Source organism: Callithrix jacchus, chromosome 14, assembly GCF_049354715.1.
Source record: "Callithrix jacchus isolate 240 chromosome 14, calJac240_pri, whole genome shotgun sequence".
Lineage (NCBI taxonomy): Eukaryota > Metazoa > Chordata > Mammalia > Primates > Cebidae > Callithrix > Callithrix jacchus.
In genome coordinates this window covers 53,055,739-53,082,293 of record NC_133515.1, presented here as the reverse complement: position 1 = coordinate 53,082,293, position 26,555 = coordinate 53,055,739, and the positions used below count along the sequence as shown (strand labels likewise).

The following is a 26,555-nucleotide window of genomic DNA, read 5'->3' as shown; positions in this document are numbered from 1 at the left end:
AAATTTTAGCATTTAATGATAACTTCCCTCCCACACCCATAACCATGTAAAAGTGCTGTTCTTTGTTCCTCACAGGAATTAAAGTGTGCTGCTTAATTTTTCTTTGTGATACGGTATTATTTTTATAAACCTTATTTTTAATGTATAACTTGAAAAATAAATTTCAAACTGTAAATTATTAGTCCTGTGGTAACAATATTTTATTTGTTTTATTAAATCAATAATTTGCTAAAATTAGTCATAACCTAAGATGTGATCAGGCTAGCAAGGCACTTGAAAAATGTCAAGACCCTATAAAACTGATTTGTGGTCAGAATTTTCAAACACATCTTGTTCTCTTCCCTTCACTAAATGTCAGTAGTTTTGGCTCCTTTTCCAAAACTCTAATAATTTCATTTTTGTGTAACATTTTTTGTGAAGGCCAAACATGGTGATCCATGTATGTGATGAAGCAAAAAACTTAAAAGAAGATTTTATTTGCCCACGAGATCTTTTGATATCAGAAATGAAGTACTTTGCTGAATATTTATCTATGGATGCCCAGCGCTGGGAAGAAGTGGACATTTCAGTTCATTGTGACGTTCACATTTTCAACTGGTTGATAAAATATGTTAAAAGGAACACTGAGGAGAATAAAGATGGTGAGATGCCCACTTTAGGTAAAAAACTATCTGTTGCTTATTTTGTAGTGAAATTTGTGTGTTACCCGGTAGTTTCTTCAGGCCAAAAGTGAAGTGTGGAAAATTGTTTGGACATTGGCATTTATGCTCATATTAGTAACAGCCTTTAGGAAACTGATACCTCATCTTTTTTTAGTAAATTTATGGCAAATGAACATAGATCATAGATCTCTAGATCAGCAGTTCTCAACATATGGTATATGGACCATTGGGGTCCTTTTAGAGGGCCTGCAAGGTCAAAACAGTTTGCATAATAATACCAAGATGTCGCTTGCCTTTTTCATTATGTTGCTCAGATGGTACAAAAGCAATGGTGGGTAAAAATGGTGGGTAAAACTGTTGGAGCTTTAGACAAGATTAAGACAGCGGCACCAAACTGTACTAGTAGTACATAGTTACATAATTGAAAAGAAAAAATCTAGTTTCACTTAAGAATGTGCTTGATGAAGCAGTAAAAATTACTAATTTTATTAAATCTCAACTGTTGAGTATACATTTTTTTACTGTGGTGAAATCAAAAGTTCACTCCTGCTGCACACCAACATATGATTCTCTTGAGGAAAAGCATTTGTGCGATTGTTTTCAGTCCTGAGCTAAATTAGCTGCTCTTTCAAAAATTGAAAACCATTTTTACTTGGGAGAACAACTGACAGAGAAATTATAGTAATTCAGACTTAGGTGTTTGGCAGACATTTTCTTGAAAATGAGCTAGTCACTTAAAGAAAACTGAAAGCATTTGTTACCTGTTGTCAGTGACAAAATTTAAGATTTCAAGTGAGAATTACAGTTTTGGAAAACTTACCTGCTTCCATGTGCTTCTCTGTCTGCTTCCCTGCTTCTCAATACTTGACTTTTCTGATGAGATTGGTGGTCATATTAATAAATGTGATTTTTTTTCTTTTTTTTTTTTTTTTGAGACAGAGTTTCACTCTTGTTGCCCAGGCTGGAGTGCAATGGCACAACCTTGGCTCACTGCAACCTCCGCCTCCCAGGTTCAAACGATTCTCTTGCCTCAGCCTCCCGAGTAGCTGGGATTACAGGCACGCGCCACCATGTGTGACTAATTTTGTATTTTTAGTAGAGGTGGGGATTCTCAGTGTTAGTCACAACTGGTCGCAAACTCCTGACCTCAGGTGATCCACCTGTCTTGGCCTCCCAAAGTGTTAACGATTACAGGCATGAGCCACCGAGCCCAGCCCATGAATGTGATTTTTAAATGTATTGTGAATAAAGTGTTTCAACATTTGGAATATCTTTATAACTCAGTGAACCAGTATTTTCCAAATGACCAGTGCATTTTATTTTTAAAAAGTCACACATGGGTTAAAGATCCATGCAAAGTGCAAGATAAATCAGAGAAAAGTGCAAGATAAATCAGAATTTTGATGTTAACAGAATCAGTAAAGTCTGATACAGTTTCAGATACCATTGCAATTAACCTTTTAAGAAACTACTATTTGTCAAGTTTGGTACAACATCAAAGAAGGCTACCCACAAATTGCAGAAACAGATATGAGAATTCAGTTGTCTTCTATTAAGTTAGACATTGAAGAGATTTGCAAAAAATGTCAGTGATACTCTTTACCACAGATGATAGATAGATAGATAGATAGATAGATAGATAGATAGATAGATAGAGAGATAGATAAACATCTATCTATCTCTCTCTCTCTGTCTGTCTATCTATCTAGATATATACATATTTATTTGAGATGGAGCCTCGCTCTGTTGCCCAGGCTGGAGTGCAACGGCACGATCTCAGCTCACTGCAACTTCCACCTCCTGGGTTCAGTGTTCTCCTGCCTCAGCCTCCTAAGTAGCTGGAATTGCAGGCATGTGCCACCACGCCTGGCTAATTTTTGTATTTTTCGTAGAGACAGGTTCTTGCCATGTTGGCCAGGCTGGTCTCGAACTCCTGAATTTGTGATCTGCCCGCTTTGGCCTCCCAAAGTGCTGAGATTACAGGCGTGAGCCACCGCGCCTGGCCTAATATTTTTCATTTTAGAAAAGTTAGTTATGTTAGGCAGGGCATGGTGGCTGACACCTGTAGTCTCAACACTTTGGGAGGCTGAGACCGGTGGATCACTGGAGGCCAGGAGTTCAAGACCAGACTGGCCAACATGATGAAATCCTGTCTCTAAAAGAATACAAAATTAGTCGGGCATGGTGATGCACACCTGTAATCCCAGCTACTCAGGAGGGTAAGGCACGAGAATTGCTTGAGCCCTTGAGGTAGAGGCTGCAGTCAGCCAAGATTGCACCACCACATTCCAGCCTGGGCGACAGAGTGAGACCTTTCCTAAAACAAAACAAAAGAAAGAAAATGTAGTAATAAAAATATGTTAACATGTAATAGGATTTTTGTTCTTTTTTTTTTTTGAAACGGAGTCTTACTCTGTCGCCCAGGCTGGAGTGCAATGGTGTGATCTCGGCTCACTGCAAGCACCCCATTATGGGTTCAAGCAATTTTCCTGCCTCAGCCTCCTTAGTAGCTCACATTACAGGCGCAAGCCACCAGGCCTGGCTCATTTTTGTATTTTTAGTAGAGACGGGGTTTTACCATGTTGGTCAGACTGGTCTCCAACTCCTGACCTCGTGATCCACCAACCTCAGCCTCCCAAAGTGCTGGGATTACAGGTATGAGCCACCATGCCTGGCCTTTATTGTCCTTTTTAAATGAATTAATTTTTTTTTAATTTCTCTATTTTAAATGTGATAAATACTGGCAGATACAACCCACATAAAGAAAAACCCTTTAGGATTCTCAGTTTTTGAGATTGTGAAGGGGTCCTGAGATCAAAAGTTCAAAAACCAATGTTCTAAATGATAGCATACTAGTAGAATTACCTTAGTAATATTTCAATGGGCATATACTTGTACAATCACACTTTTAGTTTAATAGTCTTTCTATGCACTAGAATTGCTATTTACAGTAGTATTAAAAGAGGACTCTTACTGGAAAATAAATCTATCCTGACAGTGTAAAAGTTTTCCAAAAAAGTTAGTAATGTATTATATTGTTTAGCAATCAAATTAATAGGAAAAGTTTCTAGTTGCCCTTAAGTAAAAATTACAAGATTGCTAAATCAAAAATTTCAGCCAGAGTCCAAACATTCCAGACTAATCAGCTGTAATACGTATGTGTGAAATAAAAACCAAAACATGTAGAGAGAAAAAAATTATTTGATTCAGCATATTTATGTGTGTAGTAAAGGTAAAAGAAATGCAGCAAGCCTGGCCTGCCTGGTGAAACCCCATCTCTACTAAAAATACCAAAAAAATTAGCCTGGTGTGGGGGTACACGCCTGTAGTCCTAGCTACTTAGGAGGCTGAGGCAGGAGAAATCACTTGAATCACTGCAACTGGAGGCAAGTTTGCAGTGAGCTGAGATCGCACCACTGTACTCCAGCCTGGGCGACAGAGCCAGACTCCATCTCAAAAAAAAAAAAAAAAAAAAAGCTGGGCGTGGTGGCTCACAGCTGTAATCCCAGCACATTAGGAGCCTGAGGCATGTGGATCACGAGGTAAGGAGTTCAAGACCAGCCTGGCCAATGTCGTGAAACCCTGTCTCTATGAAAAATACTAAAATTAAGCCATGCATAGTGTCAGGCACCTGTAGTCCCCCATCTGAAAGGGAGGAAAGGAGGAAAACTAGTCATTCTGTTATCTTTGACCTTGAATCAGTGGCTTTAAATATAAACATTTACAAAAGCAGTCTTTATTCTAACCAGGAAAACTACCAAAATGCCTAATTAAATTTCTAATAATCCAGCCACTGGTTCCTAACTGGAATGGGGTATATTACCATTTCCTGAGGAGCTTTTTCACCAGCTTCTTCTTCCCTTCAACATTTGTATTGAAGAGCTTTGAATCTAGAATTGTTATATAGAAAAAGATTGGGATTACTTATTTTAACCATTGTTTAGTCCTTTATTTAGAATTGTCTTAGTACTGTAATGATGCAAAATAGTGCTTTTTTCTTTTCCTTAAACACACCTCATGGGAGATGACAGGTTTGCTAAACTACAGCATCAGGCAGCATCCCTCTTTATCTCTGTATGCCTGACAGCTCACTCATTATGCCTTTAGGAAACAAGTTTAGTACTCTGCAGTAGTAAATTTTTTCTTATCTTTCAGAATCTCTTAAAATTGAATGTTTTTTCATAACAAGCCTTGAACTCTTTTTAAAATAACTGTTCTAATGACAAGTGCTCTCATTAGTAATTTAAAAATTTTTCTATTACTTTTATATGCAGTGAATTATAGTCTCTTCCCTGATTTAGTCAAGAAGATTACATATATCTTTAGCTGGAGTCTTTTTACTTTATATGAATCTAACTCCAGGGCGAATTTATTGTGCATTTTCTATATACCCTAAGTTTTACCATTGACTTTTCTTTCTTTTGTGTATCTAACCCCATAAGCTATAGTAAGTATTATATTGAATTATTCTTATTATAGTAACATCCTCTTTTAAGGTGAGAAGGAGGCTATTCAGAGGAGATTGGTTTACTCATCAAAAGGAAAATCTAATTTATTTATTTCTTTTTTTTTAGAGCCAGGAAATGTCATTTCAATTCTTATTTCTTCAGAGTTTTTACAAATGGATTCATTAGTAAGTATTGACTTAAAAAAAAATCAAAGTGCTTCTATTCTCTTACACTTTCTTTTCCTTCAAGTGTCTACAAAATTCTGAGACACTTTACTAAAATTATTGTTAATTCAAAAAACAGTTTAAAAAATTACTGTTAATTCAAGAATATGATTTTTTTTAAACAGAGTCTCACTGTGTTGCCCAGGCTGGAGTGCAGTAGCATGATCTCAGCTCATTGCAACTTCTGCCTCCCAAGCTTAAATGATCCTCCCACCTCAGCCTCCTGAGTAGCTGGAACTACAGGTGCATGCCACTCTGCCCAGCTAATTTTTTTATCTTTTATAGAGATGGGATTTTGCTATTTTGCCCAGGCTGGTCTCGAACTCCTAATCTCAAACAATCCACCTGCCTTGGCCTCCCAAAGTGCTGGGGACAGGTGTGAGCCACCACACCCAGCCAGAATACTCCTTTTCTAGGTTAGCAAATGTGATGTTTGTTTATTTGATTCTTTGGGGTTTGTACTAGTTCCCTGTATTCTTTTATTTTTTTAATTAAATAGAGATGGGGGGGGGTTCTTTCTATGTTACCCAGGCTGGTCTCAAACTTCTGGGTTCAAGTGACTTGGCCTCCAAAAGTCCTGGGATTACAGGTGTGAGCCACCAGCCCTGGCCAATTTCTTGTGTTCTTTCTACTCCTTAGCTCTTTCCCATTTAGCCCAGCTGATACCAGTTGCTTTAGGGAAGGGTTACAGAAAAAAAGCAGAGACTAAACGAGTTTTTTAGTTGTGAAATTTTTGAAATCTTTGAGTTTTGAATTCTAAGCCCTAAAGGATATTTTTTATGCCATAAGCATAAATGTTTGGAAGAATACATTTTTAGCCTCTCTTTACTTTTAAAGTAAATGAACATACCTCAGGTTGGAGAGAGAAGAAGTAAAGAAGAGAGCAAACCCAACACAACTGAGAAAATTCTGAATTGACTGAAATTTTGTTTTTGCCACCCAAGGAAAAGGAGGTTTAATGTTATAACTAAGTTTAATCATAAGAAGTTACAGACTGGGCACGGTGGCTCACACCTGTAATCCCAGTACTTGGGAGGCCAAGGCAGGCAGATCACGAGGTCAGGAGTTTAAGACCAGCCTGGCCAACATGGTGAAACCCCATTTCTACTAAAAATACAAAAATTAGCTGGGCATGGTGGTGGGCGCCTGTAAGCCCTCCCTATTCATGGCAGGAGAATAACTTGAACCCGGGAGACGGAAGTTGCAGAGAGCCAAGATTGTGCCACAGCACTCCAGCCTGGGCAACAGAGCAAGACTCCATCTCGACAAAAGAAAAAAACAAGTTATTGGCCAGGCACGGTGGCTCACGCCTGTAATCCCAGTACTTTGGGAGGCCGAGGAGGGTGGATCACGAGGTCAAGAGATTGAGACCATCCTGGTCAACATGGTGAAACCCCACCTCTACTAAAAATACAAAAAATTAGCTGGGCATGGTGGCGCATGCCTGTAATCCCAGCTACTCAGGAGGCTGAGGCGGGAGAATTGCCTGAACCCAGGAGGCGGAGGTTGCGGTGAGCCAAGATTGCGCCATTGCACTCCACCCTGAGTAACAAGAGCGAAACTCCGTCTCAAAAAAAAAAGAAAAAAACAAGTTACATATTCTGTACACTTGAGTTTATAGACTAAGAGTTATACCTGCCACAATTTAAAAGATACATTATTATTTGAAACATTCCAAAGAAGGTTGAAAATAATTTTTTAGGTATGTGTATATATATATATATATATATATATATGTTGTTACAAATTAGATCTGCTGGATTGCCTTTGGAACAGTGTAGATTAAGTCAAATAGGCAAAACACAGTTAGTGCCTAACAACATAGGGACTAGACTTTTAATGGGTTTTATCTTTGAAAGGTATTGCTATGACATTATCCTTCATGCTACTCTTTTCAACATTTATTTTCTATTAATTTTTTAGGTTGAACAGTGTATTCAGTATTGCCACAAAAATATGAATGCCATAGTAGCTACCCCATGCAACATGAACTGTATTAATGCAAATCTTCTCACACGTATAGCTGATCTGTTCACACACCATGAAGTCGATGATTTAAAGGACAAAAAAGATAAGTTTAGAAGGTAATTTCAAAAATTTAATATTAAACCTAATAACCATGTTAAAAGAAATATATTTCTATTTCTTATTTCATGTGAGTGAAATATTCTTTCTTTTTCTTTTCTTTCTTTTTTTTTTTGAGAAAGGTTCTCACGCTGTTGTTTAGGCTGGAGTGCAGTGGTGCAGTCTTGGCTCACTGTACCCTCAAGCTCCTGAGCTCAAGTGATCCTCCCACCTCAGCCTCCCAAGTAGCTGGGACTACAGGCATGTACCATTATACCCAGCTAACTTAAAATTTTTTTGTGTGTAGAGATAGGTTCTCACTTTGTTGCCTAGTGTTTGAAATTAATTTTTACTCTCTCTTTTCACTTATAGTTAGCTTATTATTTTTATTATTTTGACACTGGGTCTCTCACGCCCAGGCTGGAGTGCAGTAGCAAGATCTTAGCTGCAATCTTCACCTCCAGGCTCAAGCTATCCTTCTTTTTTTTTTTGAGACGGAGTTTCGCTCTTGTTACCCAGGCTGGAGTGCAATGGCGCAATCTCGGCTCACCGCAACCTCCGCCTCCTGGGTTCAAGCAATTCTCCCGCCTCAGCCTCCTGAGTAGCTGGGATTACAGGCACGCACCACCATGCCCAGCTAATTTTTTGTATCTTTAGTAGAGACGGGGTTTCACCATGTTGACCAGGATGGTCTCGATCTCTTGACCTCGTGATCCACCTGCCTCGGCCTCCCAAAGTGCTAGGATTACAGGCTTGAGCCACTGCACCCGGCCCAAGCTATCCTTCTACCTCAGCCTTCCAAGCAGCTGGAACCACAGGCACATGCCACCATGCACAGCTAATTTTTGTATTTTTTGTAGCGATGGGGTTTTGCCATGTTGCCCAGCCTGGTCTTGAACTCCTGGGCTCAAGTGATCCACCCCACTCAGCCTCCCAAAGTGTCAGGATTACAGGTGTGAGCCACCATGCCTGGCCAAAATACTCTATTTTTAGAATATATCTAGAAATACATTTCTGTTTTATTTTAAATGAAGTAAGTAAAGTGAAGTAAAATTTATCCAGAGCCAATGACTCAAGACAAAAATTAGTAATTAGTTACTTTGTAGTAACTAATTACTGGTCTTGACCTCCTGATCTTAGGTGGTATGTATGATGTATAATCCCATATGTATATTGGACATATGAACATACAGCGATAGTAAATTATTTTAAAAATTATAGAGACACTACACAAGAGGCTGAGGTGGGATAATTGCTTGAGGCCAGGTGTTCAGAGCTGAAAGGCACTACAGTTATCCCAATGAATAGCCACTGTACTCCAGCCTGGGCAATATAGCAAGACCCATTTCTAAAAAAATAAAAATTATTAAAACAGACCTTAGATAAAGGGAAGAGTGGTATGAAATGAGGTCAGCAGTGGTTATATCATCTAGGGGCCACTTAGGTCATAGCAAAGAGGATATACTTTATGTGTGATTGGAAGCAGAGGAGTGACATGATCTGTTTTGTTTTTAAGAGACCATTTTTGTTGCTATGTGGAGAATAGACATTAAGGATGTAAGAAGCAAGGAGACCTGTTAAGAGGCTGGTGCAGTAGTCTGTTGAGAAATGAACTAGAGTAGAAACAACAGAGCTGGAAAGAAGTAGATGGATTCAGTTATTAGATTTGACAGATACATTAACGTAACGATGTGGGAAGAGAGAGAGGATTCCAGGATAATTATTAGGTTTTCAGCTTGAGCAACTAAGTAGATGGTAGCACTATTAATGGAGAAAGGAAAGATTGAGGGAGAAGGGATGAGGTGAGAGAAATTAAGAGATAGATTTAGGTCTTTTTGAGATTGTTTAACATACTTCTTGGACATCCAGGTAGGATGGCAGGTGGATAGCTGGATGTATTTGTCTGGAGTTAAGGTCAAAGGTCAGGTCTTAAAATTGAAATTTAAAAGTAAATGGGATTTGAAACCATGGAACTGGTTGAGAGTTCCATAGCAAGAGACCATAAATTTTTTGTATGTCCTGTTTAGTAAATCTTTGCCTCCCTAAAAGTGCTAAAGACATTGTCCTATGTTTTTCTGTTACTCATCTTGAATTAATTTTTTTGTATAGCATGAGATAGGAGTCAAGGTTTATTTTTTTTTCCAAAATAGATATCTGGTTGACACAATACCATCTGTTAAAAAGAACATTCTTTCCCCCACTGAATTGGAGTGGCACTTTTACTATATGTGAGGTCTGTGTGAGATCTGTTTCCAAATTGTCCTTTTTGTTCTATTGATTTTTGTCTATCCTTGTATTAGTAGCACACTTTTTTTTTTGACACAGAGTTTTTTTGTGTGTGTTTTTTTTTTTTTTTTGAGGCAGAGCTCTTGTCGCCCAGGCTGGAATGCAATCGTGATCATGCTCACTGCAACCTCTGCCTCCCGGGTTCAAGCAATTCTTCTGCCTCAGCCTTCCAAATAGCTTGGATTATAGGCACCCACCACCAAACCCAGCTAATTTTTGTATTTTTAGTAGGGATGGGGTTTCACCATGCTGGCCAGGCTGGTCTTGAACTCCTGATCTCAGGTGATCTGCCCTCCTCACTCTCCCAAAGTGCTGAGATTACAGGCGTGAGCCATTGCACCCGGCCAGCACACTGTCTTAATTATGATAGCCTTCTAATAATTTTTGGTACCTGGTAATTTAAATTCTCGAGTTTTGCCTATCTTCAAGACTGAAGTCTTGACTATTAAGTTCTTGGCATTTCTATATGAATTTGATAATCAGCTTGCCCATTTTCTCTTTCTTACAAATGTATAAGCCTGCTGGAATTTGGGATTAATGTAACCTGTAGATCAATTTGGGAAGATTTAACACTTTAATAATACTGTGTCTTTCAATCCATGAATATGCTATAACCTTTCATTAATTTGAATCCTCCTTAATTTATTTCACTAGTGTCTTGTAAAAGTTTTCAATGTAGAGATATTTTTCCTTATTTATTTTATCTTATTTTTTGAGATAGAATCTCACTCAGTCACCCAAGCTGGAGTGTGGTGGTGCAGTCATGGCTTACTGTAGCCTGCAACTCCTGGGCTCAAGCATCCTCCCACCTTGACCTCCCAAAGTTTTGGAACTACAGGTGTGAGTCACCATACCCCCTTTTTTAAATTAAATTTATTCCTAGGTATTTAAAATTGTTGGTGCTGTTGTGAATGCTACTCTAATTTATTTTATTTTCTAACTGTTAGCAAGATAGTATTGATAAACAGTACCTAGTATTTAGAGATTCAACAGAGGAGAAGTAGCCAGTAAGAGCCTGAGGAGGAGGAGCAAGTGAAGTAGAAGGGAAGGTGGAAGGAAAGAAGGTCTCCAAGGGAAGATATGTTTAAGTGACCAATGTGTGAAATCCTGCTATCATAGAGTAAGATGGGTATAGAAATGTGACCAAATGGATTTAGAAAACTTTTTTCCAGATTTTTTACTTTGAATGACTGCTGAAAAAAATTAGCAGTAGCTATTAGGGATAGGTAGTCTCAAGAGAGGACTTTCTGTTTTTTAAGAAGGGAGATACTAGAGTATGTACATATGCTGTTCAGAATGATCCATTAGGCATAAATATATAATGCAGAGGATTATTTAATAACTTAATCCTTAAGGGAGGAATTATCCATGGACTAAATAACTGAAAACAGGAATGGAATTATAAATCCAGATTTGGCTTTTAATAGCAGAAGACCTTACACAAGGAAAAATGGAGACAGGTAGGATATACATTTGGAACTAAAGACATACTTAGAAGACTCAAGTTCAGTTATATTAGGCACATAATAGTTAATGTTTATTGAATGGTTAAAACTATATTTGGTACCCTTTAAAAACATCACTTAACCCTCATAAAATTTTATGAGATTGGACATACTAACCACACTTTATAGTTGAGAAGACAAGATTCAAAGAGGTTAAATCAGTTGCTAAAGATCATATACCTAGTTATTGGTAGGTTTGGGTTGTAAAATTCTCAAAATCTTTAATCTTGGATATTCCAGTAACAAAGGACTAAAAGAGGTCGGGCAAGGTGGCTCAAACCTATAATCCCAGCACTTTCGGAGGCAAAAGCAGGAGAATTACTTGAAGGCCAGGAGTCTGAGACCAGCCTGGGCAACATAGCCAACCCCCATCTCATAGAGACTTTTTTTTTTTTAATTAGCTGATTGTGGTGGCACACACTTGTAGTCCTAGCTACTTAGGAGGCTGATGTGGGAGATTGCCTGAGCCCAGGAGTTTGAGGCCCTGGAGTCTGAAGCACCATTGTGCTCCAGCCTGGGTGATGGAGCAAGACCTTGTCTCTAAAAAAATAAAATAAAATTAATATTTTGGTCATTTGTTGTTAATAGCAAACTTTTTTGTAAGAAGATTGAAAGACTATTTGATCCTGAGTACTTGAATCCAGATTCTCGCAGTAATGCAGCAACATTGTATAGGTATGGTAACATGTTTTTTCTTTTGGTATGCTTTATAATGCAGCTATATTCTTAAATTTACTACATTTACATTCTTCTTCCTGGATGTTTTTTGTATCTTCTTTGTTTATAGATGTTGTTTGTGTAAGAAACTTTTAACAAAAGAAACAGAAAGAAGAATTCCTTGTATTCCTGGAAAAATCAATGTGGATCGACATGGAAATATTGTCTATATTCACATAAGGTGTCGTGAAGATAAAATACAGATTTTTTTAAAATGTGAATTTCTAGCATATTTATTAAAATGTAACTACTTTTATAAGAAATGGGATAACATCTTTTCTGCATGTAATCCAGCTTTCATTTAGAAAAATACTACTTTCAAAACAAGATAGTTGTCAGTACATTTCATTTACTGGGTAAATTCCATAATGTTTTAAACATTAAAATGATAAAAATTTTTGTATCTGTACAAATGTTATATTGAATTTTACAAGAGAACCAAGTTTACTTTCAGGTAAATTTGGTGAGTGAGGAAAATTGTCTTTAACATTGGATTTTCTGTCATCTATTTGTTGCTCATACTTTAATAGTATTTCGTTAATACATAGACCAGGCATGGTGGCTCACACCTGTAATCCCAGCACTTTGGGGGAGGCCAAGGCAGGTGTATCACCTGAGGTGAAGTGTTTGAAACCAGCCTGACCAACATGGTGAAACCCCATCTCTATAAATAGAAAAAATTAGCCGGGCATAGTGGTGCGTGCATGTAGTCCCAGCTCTACTCAGGAGGCTGAGGCAGGGGAATTGCTTGAACCTGAGAAGCAGAGGTTGCAGTGAGCTTAGATTGTGCTGTTGCACTTCCAGCCTGGTGATAGAGCAGGGCTCTGTCTCAAAAAAGATAAAATAGAAATTATCTGGGCATGGTGGTACGCACCTGTAATCCCAGCTACTTGGGAGGCCGAGGCAGGAGAATCACTTGAATCCGGGAACAGAGGTTGCAGTGAGTCAAGATCATGACATTGCACTCCAGCCTGGGCAACAAGAGTGAAACTCCACCTCAAAATACATGCATATATGCATACATACATATATACATACATTTTTCTCTTTATCTTCAAAAGTTTTCCTGAGTTGAGGGTGGGTGTTGTAACTTGGTATAATGTCTCAGGAAAGCAGAAACTTTAAAATGTGTATTCTTTGACAACGTCCTTCATCTAGTATCATTCAGGCTGAAATGCAGTGGTGTGATGATAGCTCACCACAGCCTTGAACTCCTGGGTGCAAGATATCTTCTTGCATGTATTCTCAGCATTTTGGAAGGCTGAGGTGAGAGGATTATTTGATGCCAGGAGTTTGAGACCAGCCTGGGCAACATAGCCAGACCCTGTATCCACAAACAGTTTAGAAATTAGCTGAGCATGCTGGCACACATCTGTAGTCCTAGCTAGGAGACTGAGGCAGGAGGATCATTTGATCCCTGGAGTTGGAGGTCGCAATGCTAGGATCATGCCACTGAACTGAAGTCTGGACTACAGAGCAAGACCTTGTTTCTTAAAAATAAAGTTATAAAAGAGTATATACATACATAAAAGTTGTTAGTGGTTAAAATAATAGATGTTCACTAAAATGTTAACTGTGGTGTTACCTTTCAGTGATAGTATTACAGATTATTTTAGTACTTTTTGTTCTTTTTTCTGTATTACAAATTTATAGCACATACTTCTATAAAAGAAAACCTACAAATGTTAAATTTCATATATATATATTTACACACACACATATATATTTGTGCTCGGCAAGTTTCATATTTTAAACATTAACACAGAAATGCAAAACAGCACTTAATTTGGCCCTAGTATTAATAGTACAGTTGGCCAGGCACAGTGGATCACACCTGTAATCCCAGCACTTTGGGAGGCTGAGGCAAGCGGATCACAAGGTCAGGATATTGAGACCATTCTGGCTAACACAGTGAAACCCTGTCTCTAGTAAAAATACGAAAAATTAGCCTGGCGTGGTGGCACATGCCTGTAGTCCCAGCTACTCAGGAGGCTGACGTAGGAGAATTGCTTGAACCTGAGAGGTAGAGGTTGCAGTGAGCTGAGATCGCACCACTGCACTCCAGCCTGGGTGACAAGAGCAAGACTTTGTCTCAAAAAAAAAAATACTACAGTCAACTTTGAAATATTTCATTTTTCTTTCAGTACAATAATCAAGGAATTTTTGTTAGTTATTATAAATATTTTATGGAATTTTATTTTGCTTTTGTCTTGAGACTTGATTTACCTTTAGAAAATTACTTCCATTCTAACAATACCTATTAGTAGTATGTGAAAAAAGTAATTGATATTAACTTCAACATCCATTTTTGATGTTTTAATCAAAGTATTTTCTTACAAGTCAGCAGTTGATGTATAATTTTTTTCTTAGCTCACAGTCTCTCTCTGTTGCTCAGGGTGGAGTACAGAGGTGCAATCATAGCTCACTGCAGCCTTGAACTCCTGGGCTCTCAAGCAATCCTCCCACATCAGCCTCCTGAGCTAGGACCATGGCTGCACGCCACCACACCTGGCAGCCTGACAATTGTGTGTGTGTGTGTGTGTGTGTGTGTGTGTGTGCACGTGCACATGGTTTCACTGTGTTGCCAAGGTTGGTCTTCAACTCTTGGCCTCAAGGCTCAAACATGATCCTTCCACTTCAACTGCTCAAAGTGCTAAGGTTACAGGTGTGAGCTACCATTCCTGGCAGATGTATACAGATTACTTTTAAGACAAATGTGCCCATGTAAGTTGGAATAACATCATGATGTTTTATTTATTGAGCTAAACACAAAACCAGCAAAAGTTAGAAAAGATTAAAAGAAAGACTTAGAATCAGGCCTGTAATCCCAACAGTTTGGGAGGCTGAGTCAGGAGGATTGCTTAAGGGCAGGAGTTTAAGACCAGCCTGGGCAACATAGCGAGACCCCCATCTCTACAAAAAAAAAAAAAAATGTTTTAAATTAGCCAGATGTAGGCCAGGTGCGGTGGCTCATGCCTGCAATCCCAGCACTTTGGGAGGCTAAGGCAAGTGGATCACCTGAGGTCAAGAGTTCGGGACCAGCCTGGCCAACATGGTGAAATCCCATCTCTACTAAAAATACAAAAATTTGCCAGGTGTGGTGGCATGCGCCTGTAAGTCTCAGCTGCTTGGGAGACTGAGGCAGGGGAATCGCTTGAACCCAAGGGGGCAGAGGTTGCAGTGAGCCGAGATCGCACTACTTCACTCCAGCCTGGGCGAAAGAGGGAAATTGCATTTCAGGGGGAAAAAAAATTACCCAGGTGTGATGATGCATGCCTGTTATCCCAGCTACTCAGAAGGCAGAGGTGGGAGGATCACTTGAGCCAAGTGAGCTATGATAATTGCACCACTGCACTCCAGGCTGGGTGACAGAGTAAGACACTGTCTCAAAAAAAAAACAAAAAAACGTGTTGCATATGACCATAGCAAATATGGTTTTGAGCCTTTGCTATTTCTTAAATTTATGTTACTTAATTTAAAAATGTGTATTACCAAGACCTGATTGTATATTCTCTATTGTTCAATTACTAAAAATAATTACTTGAAAATAGTGCAAAATACTAATACATTAATGAAATGTTATTAGCAATTCATTAGTGACATAAAGTACTAATACATTAATGATTCTAATGTTTAGAATTACCAGTAACTGGTAACGTGTCTTATAACAGGCAGTTAGAATAAAGTTTCCATTTAACATATGCCTAATTCCCAACTGTTGGCCTGTTCCAACTATATTTAATTTGTAATTCTTTATCTGACTTTGCAAAATAATTTGGTGTTCAGTCATTCATACCTTTTCCTGTTGTCCACAAAATATACAAACTCCCAAATGAAATTTAACCTACCTTTCAGTGTAGTCCACATCATAGCCTTCATTAGGGAATATTCTTAGAAATAAGCCACAACTTTAAAAACATTTGTTTAAAACAAATTGTTTAGGCTGGGCACGGTGGCTCACACCTATAATCCCAGCACTTTCAGAGGTCAAGGCAGGTGGATCACTTAAGGTCAGGAGACCAGCCTGACTAACATGATGAAACCCCATCTCTACTAAAAATACAAAATTAGCTGGGTGTGGTGGCACACACCTGTAATCCCAGCTACTTGGGAGGCTAAGGCAGGAGAATTGCTTGAATCCTGGAGGTGGAGGTTGCAGTGAGCTGAAATTAATGCCATTGCACTCCAGCCTACGCAACAAGAGGAAAATTCCATTTCAAAAAAGATAATAAATAAATAAAACAAATTATTTATATCACTTGCTTGTAAAATTGAGGCTCTTTCCCCAGAGATAAGACGTGGGATGTTCATGAGTATTTGAATAGTCTTTTCGAAGAATTAAAATCTTGGAGAGATGTATACTGGCGATTGTGGGGAACAGTCAATTGGCTGACTTGTTCAAGATGTTATCAGGTAAGTTTTTTTTTTTTAATATCCTGCTCTACAAACATTGAGAGCAAGATTCTTGTGATATCTGCTGTTTAATTAATATGTTTAAACATGTTTGGACAATATCCAACATCTTTTTAAAGAAACTAGTGGCACCTGGGCATGATGGCTCATGCCTGTAATCCCAGCACATTTAGAGGCTAGCTAGGGCAGGCAGATTGCTTTAGCCCAGGAGTTCAAGACCAGCCTGGTCAACATAATGAGACTTTCATCTCTAAAGAAAATAAAACTAGTTGGGTACGGTGGCTCACTCCTGTAATCCCAGCATTTTGGGAGGCCAAGGTGAGCAGATCACGAGATCAGGACATCAGTACCATCCTGGCTAACACAGTGAAACCCCATCTCTACTAAAAATACAAAAAATTAGTTGGGCATCGTGGTGGGCACCTGTAGTCCCAGCTACTTGGAGGCTGAGGCAGGAGAATCACTTGAACCCAGGAAGCGGAGGTTGTCATGAGCCAAGATCATGCTACTTCACTCCAGCCTAAGTGACAGCGAGATTCCGTTTCAAAAAATATATAAATAAGTAAATAAAACTAGGGGCAAAAGCAACGGTGCTGTTAAACATTGCATCTGGCTTAATTTCTCTTGCCATGTTTCTTTTTTTTTTAATTTCCATTCCTGAAACAAAGGCTTTTTGAATTTTTAGAAAAGTACAGGGTTTAATTGATCAAATCCAATTTTTTAATGAAAAAAATTATAAAAAAATCCTAGTGCCTTCACTTGTTTCCAGCCACACTATTTTCTCTGTTGTCCCATACATATCTAGAAATTCAGAAGCACCTTTGCAGATAGGATGCTATTGATATATGCCTTTGCTGTTATAACAATTTTGTTCCCAAAAAGTTTTTTTTATAAATGTCTATAGTAAAAGCATAAGAAAACTTACTGCTTGTAGGAACCTATAATAAACCCTTTTATGGAATAAATAGGCTTTTCTAAGTCACAGTCATTCCTAATTAATCTTATGTATAAATGCAGTTTTCTACATATAATTTGTTTTGAATCCCTGAAGTTTTCCTCTCCCCAGTAATTTTCCCCTCTCACTTGGGTAATGATTTTCAATAGAGGGAAGGAAGAACAGCTTGTCAGAATCTTCAGAGTGGGATTTAAAACTGCTTAAGGCCCACTCAATGGGTTCTATGTTTCCACAATTTTTCTAAGTCAGGTTTGTTGAAGTATTACTTATATACAGTAAAATTCATCCTTTTTTTGAGGTTCAATAATGCATACAATTATGTAACTACCTCTGTAGTCAAAGCATGTAACACTTCCATCATCCTACAAGAAATTTCTTGTGCCCCTCTTTAGTCAATTCTTCTTCCACCCTAGCCTCCGAAAACCACTGGTCTGTTTTCTCTATTTATGGTTTTGCCTTTTCCATAATGTCATATAAATAGAATCATATAGCATTTAGTTTTTTGAATCTAGCTTCTTTCACTTCGAAAAATGTATGTTAAATCTATCCATGTTGTTTAATAAATTAGTTTGTTCTTTTTTATGGCTAAGTAGTAGTCTATTGTATGACTGTATCACGTGTGTTCAGACATTCACCACTTGGAGGATGTTTGTAGTGTTCTAGTGTGGGACCATTATGAAGAAAGCTGCTATAACATTTTCATACAGGTTTTCCTGTAAACATAGGTTTTGATTTCTCATGGATGTATTTATTTCTCTCCTTTTTTTTTTTTTGAGACAGAGTTTTGCTCTTGTTGCCCAAGGTGGAGTGCAGTGGTGCAATCTCAGCTCAATGTAACCTCTGCCTCCCTATTCAAGCAATTCTCCTACCTCAGCCTCCTGAGTAGCTGGGATTACAGATGCGTGCCACCACACCCAGCTAATTTTTTATATTTTCAGTAGAAATAAGGTTTCACCATGTTAGCCAGGCTGGTCTCGAACTCCTGACCTCAGGTGATCCATCTGCCTCGGCCTCCCTAAGTGCTGGGATTACAGGCATCAGCCACTGCACCTGTCTTCCTTATTACCTAAAAGCAGGATTGCTGGTTTGTATGGTATTTTTTTTCTTTTTAATAATAATTATTATTTTTTATTGCATTTTAGGTTTTACCATGCCTAACAGTTTTCCAGAGTCCCAGAACCATTTTGCATTTCTACCAGCTACATGAGAATTCTCATTGTCCAATATCTCAGTAGCAATTGATATTGTCAGGTTTGGGTTTTTTTGCTAATCTAATAGGTATGTAGAGGACCTCTTCACAACCAGATTGTCACTTATAAGCAGGGTTATCAAGCTTCTAAAATCTGACTTGCTCAACATGTCAGAATGCAAAAACTTTGAGAGATCAGTTTCCTCTTCTTTTCAGCAAATTGAATATTGATTTGTGATATTGAGTATTTATTACAGAGTTCATAAACTCATAGTTTATATACAGAATATTGTGTAGAAGAGAACATCTACCACATAGTTTTTATAGGCTTAAATGTTTATAATTAAAAACCATTATGTGAACATCATAATTGACACTAACAACTAAATATTCTGAATTATAGACTTTTTAAATGCATTTATGTTAAAGATCAGTGCTTATCAGATCTCAGCAACTTCAGTACATTGTAATAATGATAGGAAAAAAAAGATCTGTGCTTAAAATTGTTAATGTTGTGTTTTTACTTGAATTATTTTACTAACTTGTTTTTTTATTTGTTTGTTTTTGAGACAGAGTCTTGTTCTGTCGCCAGGTGCCAGGCTGGAGTGCAGTGGCGTGATCTCAACTCACTGCAACCTCCGCTTCCCAGGTTCAAGCAATTCTCCTGTCTCAGCTTCCTGAGTAGCTGGAACTACAGGCGTGCACCACCATGCCCAGCTAATTTTTGTATTTTTTAGTAGAGATGGGGTTTCACCATGTTGGCCAGGATGGTCTTGATCTCTTGACCTTGTGATCTGCCTGCCTCGGCCTCCTGAAGTGCTGGGATTACAGACGTGAGCCACCACACCCGGCCAACTTGTTTTGTTTTGTTTTTAACCTGTCCTCACTCAGAGTCCCTCTCTTCCCCTGACAGACCCTTTTCAGGATTTCCCCTTCTTAGAGTCTCCCCCAGTAAGGAACTCTCTCAACAAGGTCCCACTCCTGGTACAATGCTATAGCTTTTCACCCCATCTCAGAGGCCCCCCAAAAGAAACAAGTGGTGAGAGTACCAGTCAGGGTACCTCCCAAAAGTCCAGTGATCTCTCCTCCGTGCAGTCCAAGGTATCATTCTTTCACCTCTTCTGGTACTTTCTCCAACAGGGATTAATGATACTACCCATTTAGGTATTTCTTCACTCCAGGCCTTGTGGGATCACCCTTAATCATTCAGCAGTACTGCCCCTTCTTAGAATACACCACCACCACTCACACAGGATCTCCACCCAGAAACAATGACATCTGGGGTCTTTCCCTAGTCCCCTGGCATAGTGGTATTTCTTACAAACTTTCTACCTGCCACTGGCTAATGGAATTGCCCTCTCAATGGCTCCCCTAATCATGACACAAAAAGCCCAGCACTCACTTCCTTTCTCTCAAGACAAAATGGTTTTACTTTCTCAAGATCTCCTGCCTTCAAAGCTCAACATTATCATCCACCAATGGTGCCCCCTGTGCAGGCCCAAAAGTCTTGTCCCCTCTAGGTCTGAGTAAGGTGTCATCTACTCGAGGATGCTCTCCCTACCCCAGAAGGCTAACAGAATCCAACCTTCAGAGCCCTTAGTATCTCTGAATCCAATAATCTCACCACTCAGAGCCTCAGTTTCCCTTCTCCAAACCAACTCCTGGGACTCAGATCCATCCCAACAAACCTTTTCTCAGAGCTGGTGGCACTACCTGTGTCTACTGCCAGCCCAGTGGTTTTTCCCATCACAAGCAGCACTTGTGTCCACCGAAACTCCTTAGACAGTTCTTGCACCAGTTCTTTCCTTTTTATTTTTTCCTGAGATGGGATCTTGCTATGTTGCCCAAGCCGGCCTCGATTTCCTAGGTTTAAGCAATCCTTCTACCTCAGCCTCCCTAGTAGCTGGAGTGCCAGATGTGTACCATCACACCTGGCCCTATTTTCCTAACTTATAAACATTTGAAACCTGATGGTTAATTTTATTATTAAACCTTAATAAGCTTTTGTCAAAGTTTTCAAAGCCAGTGATTCAAAGTTATATCATAGTTTTTATTAATATTGATGTTAAATATTTACCTTAAAAATGTATCATGGGGCTCACGCTTGTAATTCCGGAACTTTGGGAGGCCAACGTGGGCAGATCACCTGAGGTCAGGAGTTCAAGACCCGTCTGACCAATATGGCAAAACCATTTCTATCTCTACTAAAAATACAAAAATTAGCCAGGTATGATGGTGGGCACCTGTAATCCCAGCTACTTCAACTTCAGAGGCTGAGGCAGGAGAATCACTTCAACCCAGGAGGCAGAGATTGCAGTGAGCCAAGATAGCGCCACTTCACTCCAGTCTGAGCAACAGAGCGAGACTCTGTCTCAAAAAAAAAAAAAAATTCATCAAGGAGTAACCAAATGAAGCAAAATTTTATTTTTATTTGGAAAACATTTGAGATGATAAAATTGAATGTATGTCAAGATCAGTTTAATTCATCTGAAATTTGCTTAAGGTGATTACATTTTTTGCTGTCTAATGGTTTTATTCAGGTAGAATTACCATAAAATTTACTCATTTTATTTTTTAATATATTTTTAAGTTAGGTTGTGTTCAGAATTTACTCTTTTTAAATTTGTAATTCACTTTTTTTTGTAAATTTAGAGTTGCACAGTCATCACCATCATCCAATTTTAGCACATTTCCATCACCTCAAAAAGATCCCTTGTGCCCATTTACTGCTATTCCATATTATAATCTCCAGCCCCTGGCAAACACTGATTTACTTTGTGTCTGTATAGATTGGCTTTTTCTGCATATTTCATATAAATGGAACATATATTTGGTCTTAAATATTTTTGAAATGTATAATTTTGTTGTGGAAGTAATAGTTGATTTTATCTGTTTCTTTATTCAGGCCTTTCTCTGTATTGAATTTTCACATTGTCAGTACCACTCAGAAACAGTGGTTTATCCTTCTGCAGCAAGTTCAGTGAATACTGTTGGCACTGGAATTTATCCCTGCTGTAACCAAAAGGTTCTTCGGTTTGACCCTACTCAGCTTACAAAGGTGAATTTTGAATGTTGCCCTTTTGTAGCTACAGTTTTTAAAGTATAACAGTAATAAATTCATGTATTAAACACTTCAAACAATACATAAATAAGTATAGGAAGAAGTTCCTCTTCACAGCACTTTCTATTTTCCATCTCAGAGATAATCACTGTTAATGATTTCCTTTCACACCTTCTTTTGTACCTTTCTGGTACAAATTATATATGTTTTTTTGTTTTTTTGGAGGTTTTTTTTTTTTTTTTGAGATGGGGTCTCACTCTGTCACCCAGGCTGAAGTGCAGTGGCGCCATCTTCACTCACTCCAACCTCTGCCTCCCAGGCTCAAACAGTCCTCCCACCTCAGCCTTCCAAGTAGTTGGGACTACAGGCACGCGCCACCCTACCCAGCTAATTTTTTCTATTTTTTGTAGAGACGGGGTTTCGCCATGTTGCCCAGGCTGGTCTTGAACTCATGAGTTCAAGCAATCTGCCTGCCTTGGCCTCCCAGAGTGCTGGGATTATTGGTGTGACCCACGACATCCAGCCTTATATAATGACTTTTTGTATTGGAAACAAGATCATACTAATAAATTCTGTAATTTGCCTTTTTTACTCAAAGACAAACTAGGGTATCATTATGTGCCATTTTATTTAACTGCTGTATAATATTCCAAGCTGTGTATATATCACAATTTAACTCTTCTAGTAATGAACTATTTAGGTGGTTTCTAGACTGATGGCATTACTGTGTTGCAATAGATATTTTTGCATATATATCTTGGTGCGATATGTGAGTATTGCTATAGGTTAGAGTCTCTGATAATGAACAATTTTGAAAATGTTATGTAATTAAATGTCGTGTGGATGAAAGGAATCTAAAGCTCTTTATCATCATCCATACAAAAAATATTTATAAAGCACCAAAGATATGCCATACAGTGTGCAAGGCAGATGATAGCATGTAAAACTGGATCATTTATGCCTTTACAGAACTTAGAGCTGAGGCAGTAATACCAAAAGGAAAAAAGGTACACTAAGAAATGTTTGAAGACAGATACAGGGCCATAAATGTCTAGAATAGGCTGGTATAATTCAGCCATAGAAGTCAAGTAAAGCCGCAAAGGAGTTGGCATTAGGTTGAGATCTGAAGGATTCATAGGAGTATGTGAGGTGAAGAGGAAAGGAAAGAGCATTCTAGTCAAAACAGCAAGGTCAGAAGGAACATACTGAGTAAAAGAGACTGAAAGAGCCTGAGGCTGTTGTAGAAAACATGCATAGTTCAAGACAAGGCTGGAGAAATAGACAGGTGTCAGGCCATGCAGGAGCAGGACCTCATAAGCCATGTTCAAGTTTTTCTTTATCTCAAGTTTTAAAAATATTAGTTGCAGTGTGGAGAATGCATACTTGAGGTGTAGTCAGTGGAATCACGTACAAAAGGAAGCTATCATAGTAGTCTTAGAGAGAGATGACGGTAGCTTGGACTAGAGTAGTGAAGATGAGGAGAAGTGGATGAATTTAATATTTAAGAGATAAAACTGAAATTACCTGACAGATTGTATTACAGAGGGAGAAGGGGAAGGATGATTCGGTTTCTTGCTGGTGCTTCAGTGTTATTCACTGAAGAGGAAGCAGCAGATGGAAATCAGGTTTGGAGAGAGACTTAATGAGTTCTGTTTTGGGCATTTTGAGTTTGAGGTGCTTTCTGAGATAACCAGGCAGAGGCAGTTAGATATATGAGTTTGGGGGCTCAGAGAAGTGGCTAGGCTGGAGATAGTAATGCATAAATTTCTTGCAATAGTTGATAGTTAAAGCCAGCAGGAATAGGTGAGCATATGAAGAGCAGAGGGAACCTACTAGTAGTTGGATGAAGCTAATAGTTGGATGAAGCCACATGAGCCTGCAAAGGAGAATGGTCAGGACCAGCCAGAATAATGGGAGGAAAATTGAGGATGTTGCCATGAAAGTTGAGGGAGAAATATTAAAGAAAGAATGGACTGTGGTGCCTAATACTTCTAAGAGGTCAAATAAAATAATGAAAGAACTATGTCCTTTGGTCCAGTGACAGGGAATTCATAGGTATGAAGAGCTGTTTTGGTGGAGTATTAGATCCAGAAGCCAGGTTTGTATGGGTTGAGAAGTGAGTGAGAGATTAACAAATGGGATCAGTATAAATGACAACTCTTTTGGGAAATGTGAGAAAGGAAAGAGATAGATTAGTAATTTGGTTATGAATATTTGTTTAGTGTTTCTGGGGTTGTTTTTTGTTTGTTTTTTTGAGGAGTCTCACTGTTGTCCAGACTGGAATGCAGTGGCGTGATCTTGGCCCACGGCAATCTCTGCCTCCCGGGCTCAAGTGATCCTCCTGCCTCAGCCTCTGGAGCTGGGATTACAGGTGCGTGCCACCATGCCAGGCTAATTTTTGTAGTTTTAGTAGAGACAGAGTCTCACCATGTTGGCCAGGCTGGTCTTCAACTCCTGACCTCAAGTGACTCACCCATCTGGGCCTCCCAAAGTGCTGGGATTACAGGCATGAGCCACTGTGTCTGGCCTTGGTGTTTCTGTTCTGATACAAGAGAACATTTTACAAGTCAATGGGAAGGATCCTTTGAGAAGGAGAGGTTGATGGTATAAGGTGAGAAGGCAGGGTAGTGTGGGATCCTAAAGAACATGAGGTGGTGTTAGCTTCAACAGGAGGGAGGACAGCTCCTCTATTATAATAGAAAATAGTAGAATGGTTGTAAATATTAGTAAAATTGTATTTTTGTCATTTAGTTGACAACTTATGCCAATCCAATGCTTTTTCTCTTCTCTATAAAGTAGAAGATGAAGCCATCCACTAAGAATAAGGGGAAGTATGGAAGGTTTGAAATAGTATTTTGAAAAACAGGAGAGTGAATTTTCCAGAGAAAATGTATATTGCTGGGAAGTTTGAGAGCTCACTGAAGATTGGCCATCATATGGTCACATTATAATTCAACATGCCTATTTAGATCACTCTCACCAATAACCCTTGGCTGCATGAGTACTGGCAGAGAAAAAAATGGGTAGTTGAGTTCATTCAGAGTTAGGATTTTGCCAGATGGGGATGATGAAATGTAGGGGCAAAGAATTTGGGATATTGGCATGAATGTTACTGAATAATGAATGGGTCATGGAATTTAAACTGGATTAGTTTTGTTATGTTTGCAATCAGTTACCAAGTTTGATTAGTTAGAAAATTTATTGGTGAGGTGATGGTGGTGCACCAGGATGACCAAGAGGAGGCAACACTGGAATGCAGCTCCCAGGAATGAGACCAGAGGACTAGAGGACTTCAGGATTCCAAGCAAGTTCCAGGTTCATTTTGGTGGGACTAGTAGGTCACTGAAAATAGCCCAGGGAAGGTGAGCTGAAGCCAAAGCCGGGCAAGAGCAGCCCAAGGAGGGTGAACTGAGACAGAGCAGCTGGAACATGTAGCCCAAGGAGGGTGAACTGAGACAGGGCACCTGGAACATGTAGCCAGCTCAGAGGGTTGGGGACTTCACCCTTCTCGGTGCTCCAATTTGGAACCTGTGTTTCCCTCATCTCTCCTGCAACCCACAGTCCATGAGAGTCCCACAGGACTGAGGGGCACTATGGGTTGTCAATTCAAATCTGAGTAACAGCTCCCACCTGGTGCCTTAGGTTGTCAGCAGGGACCTAGGTGGAAGTTTGGACTAATGGCAGCAGGACAGAACTACCTGTCCCACAGAAAGAAGCAGAGCTGAAAGCAGGGAAACAGGCCATAAGGCTTGGCAGGCCCCACCCCCACAAAACTCAAACTGAAGCCAGTGTGCTAGAGAGCATCACAGCAAATAAACCAGTTTGACCCCAGCCAGGAAGATTGAGCTCGGGGAAGGAGAGAAAGGAGAGAGCCATTGGGAAGGCGGGGCTAATCTCACCTGCATAAACAAAGTCCAGGGGGAGACCACCCACCCAGCAGCCTGACTGAATCCAAGACAGCCCAACCTCAACAGAAAGGAAGTCCAATCTCAACAGAAAGGAAGTCCACTCAGAGATTGCTCCCGAAATCACCAGCTTCAAAGGTCAAAGTGAGATAAATCCACCAAGATAGGAAGAAACCAGCACAAAAAGGATGAAACTATCAAAGACCAGAACACCTCTTCTCCTCCAAGGGATCACAACTCATCACCATCAAGGGAATAAAATAAGACAGAGAATGAGTTTGACAAATTGACAGAAGCAGGCTTCAGAAGGTGGGTAATAAACTTCTCTAAGTTAAAAGACCATGTTCTAACCCAATGCAAAGAAACTAAGAACCTTGAAAAAAGGTTAGATGAAATGCTAACTAGAATAACCAGCTTAGAGAAGAGCATAAATGACTTGATGGAGCTGAAAAACACAGCACAAGAACTTCGAGAGGCATACACAAGTTTCAACAGCTGAATCGATCAAGCAGAAGAAAGGATATCAGAGATTGAAGATCAAATCAATGAAATAAAATGAGAAGGCAAGATTAGAGAAAAAGAGTGAAAGGAAACGAACAAAGCCTCCAAGAACTATGGGATTATGTGAAAAGACCTAATCTACTCTTGATAGGCGTAACTGAATGTGACAGGGAGAATGAATCCAAGCTGGAAAACACTCTTCAGGATATTATCAAAGAGAACTTCCCCAACCTAACAAGGCAGGCCAACATTCAAATCCAGGAAATACAGAGAACACCACAAAGATACTCAGGAAGAGCAACCCCAAGGCACATAATCATCAGATTCACCAGGGTTGCAGTGAAGGAAAACATCCTAAGGGCAGCCAGAGAGAAAGGTCGAGTCACCCACAAAGGAAAGACCATCAGACTCACAGCAGCTCTCTTGGCAGAAACCCTACAAGCTAGAAGGGATGCCAATATTCAACTAAAAGAATATTCAATTACAGAAAAGAACTTTCAACCCAGAATTTCATCCGGCCAAACTAAGCTTCATAAGTGAAGGAGAAATAAATCCTTTATGGACAAGCAATTGCTGAGAAATTTGTCAGTCACTACAAGACCTGTCTTACAGGAGCTCCTGAAGG

General features: G+C 39.2%; 1 protein-coding gene across 48 annotated transcripts in view; it reads left to right on the top strand.

Moving 5' to 3' along the window:
• The window catches only part of SANBR (SANT and BTB domain regulator of CSR), an 83,624-nt gene that overhangs the window by 10,043 nt on the left and 47,026 nt on the right, over positions 1-26,555 (top strand). For 17 of the 48 annotated variants that reach the window (XR_013526589.1, XR_013526594.1, XR_013526596.1 and 14 more), the window contains 7 exons: positions 421-659; positions 5,237-5,295; positions 7,258-7,418; positions 11,778-11,864; positions 11,977-12,087; positions 16,196-16,319; positions 21,369-21,521. Coding sequence is in view for 39 of the 48 variants with exons in the window: in XM_078349280.1 (XP_078205406.1) it covers positions 421-659; positions 5,237-5,295; positions 7,258-7,418; positions 11,778-11,864; positions 11,977-12,087; positions 16,196-16,319; positions 21,369-21,521 (934 nt within the window). In the remaining 9 variants the exon portion in view is untranslated. Of the gene's footprint in view, positions 1-420; positions 660-5,236; positions 5,296-7,257; positions 7,419-10,405; positions 10,523-11,777; positions 11,865-11,976; positions 12,088-16,195; positions 16,320-21,368; positions 21,522-26,555 lie in introns of all 48 variants that reach the window. The other 31 variants (XR_013526592.1, XR_008476376.2, XR_013526591.1 and 28 more) reach the window with 6 other exon arrangements.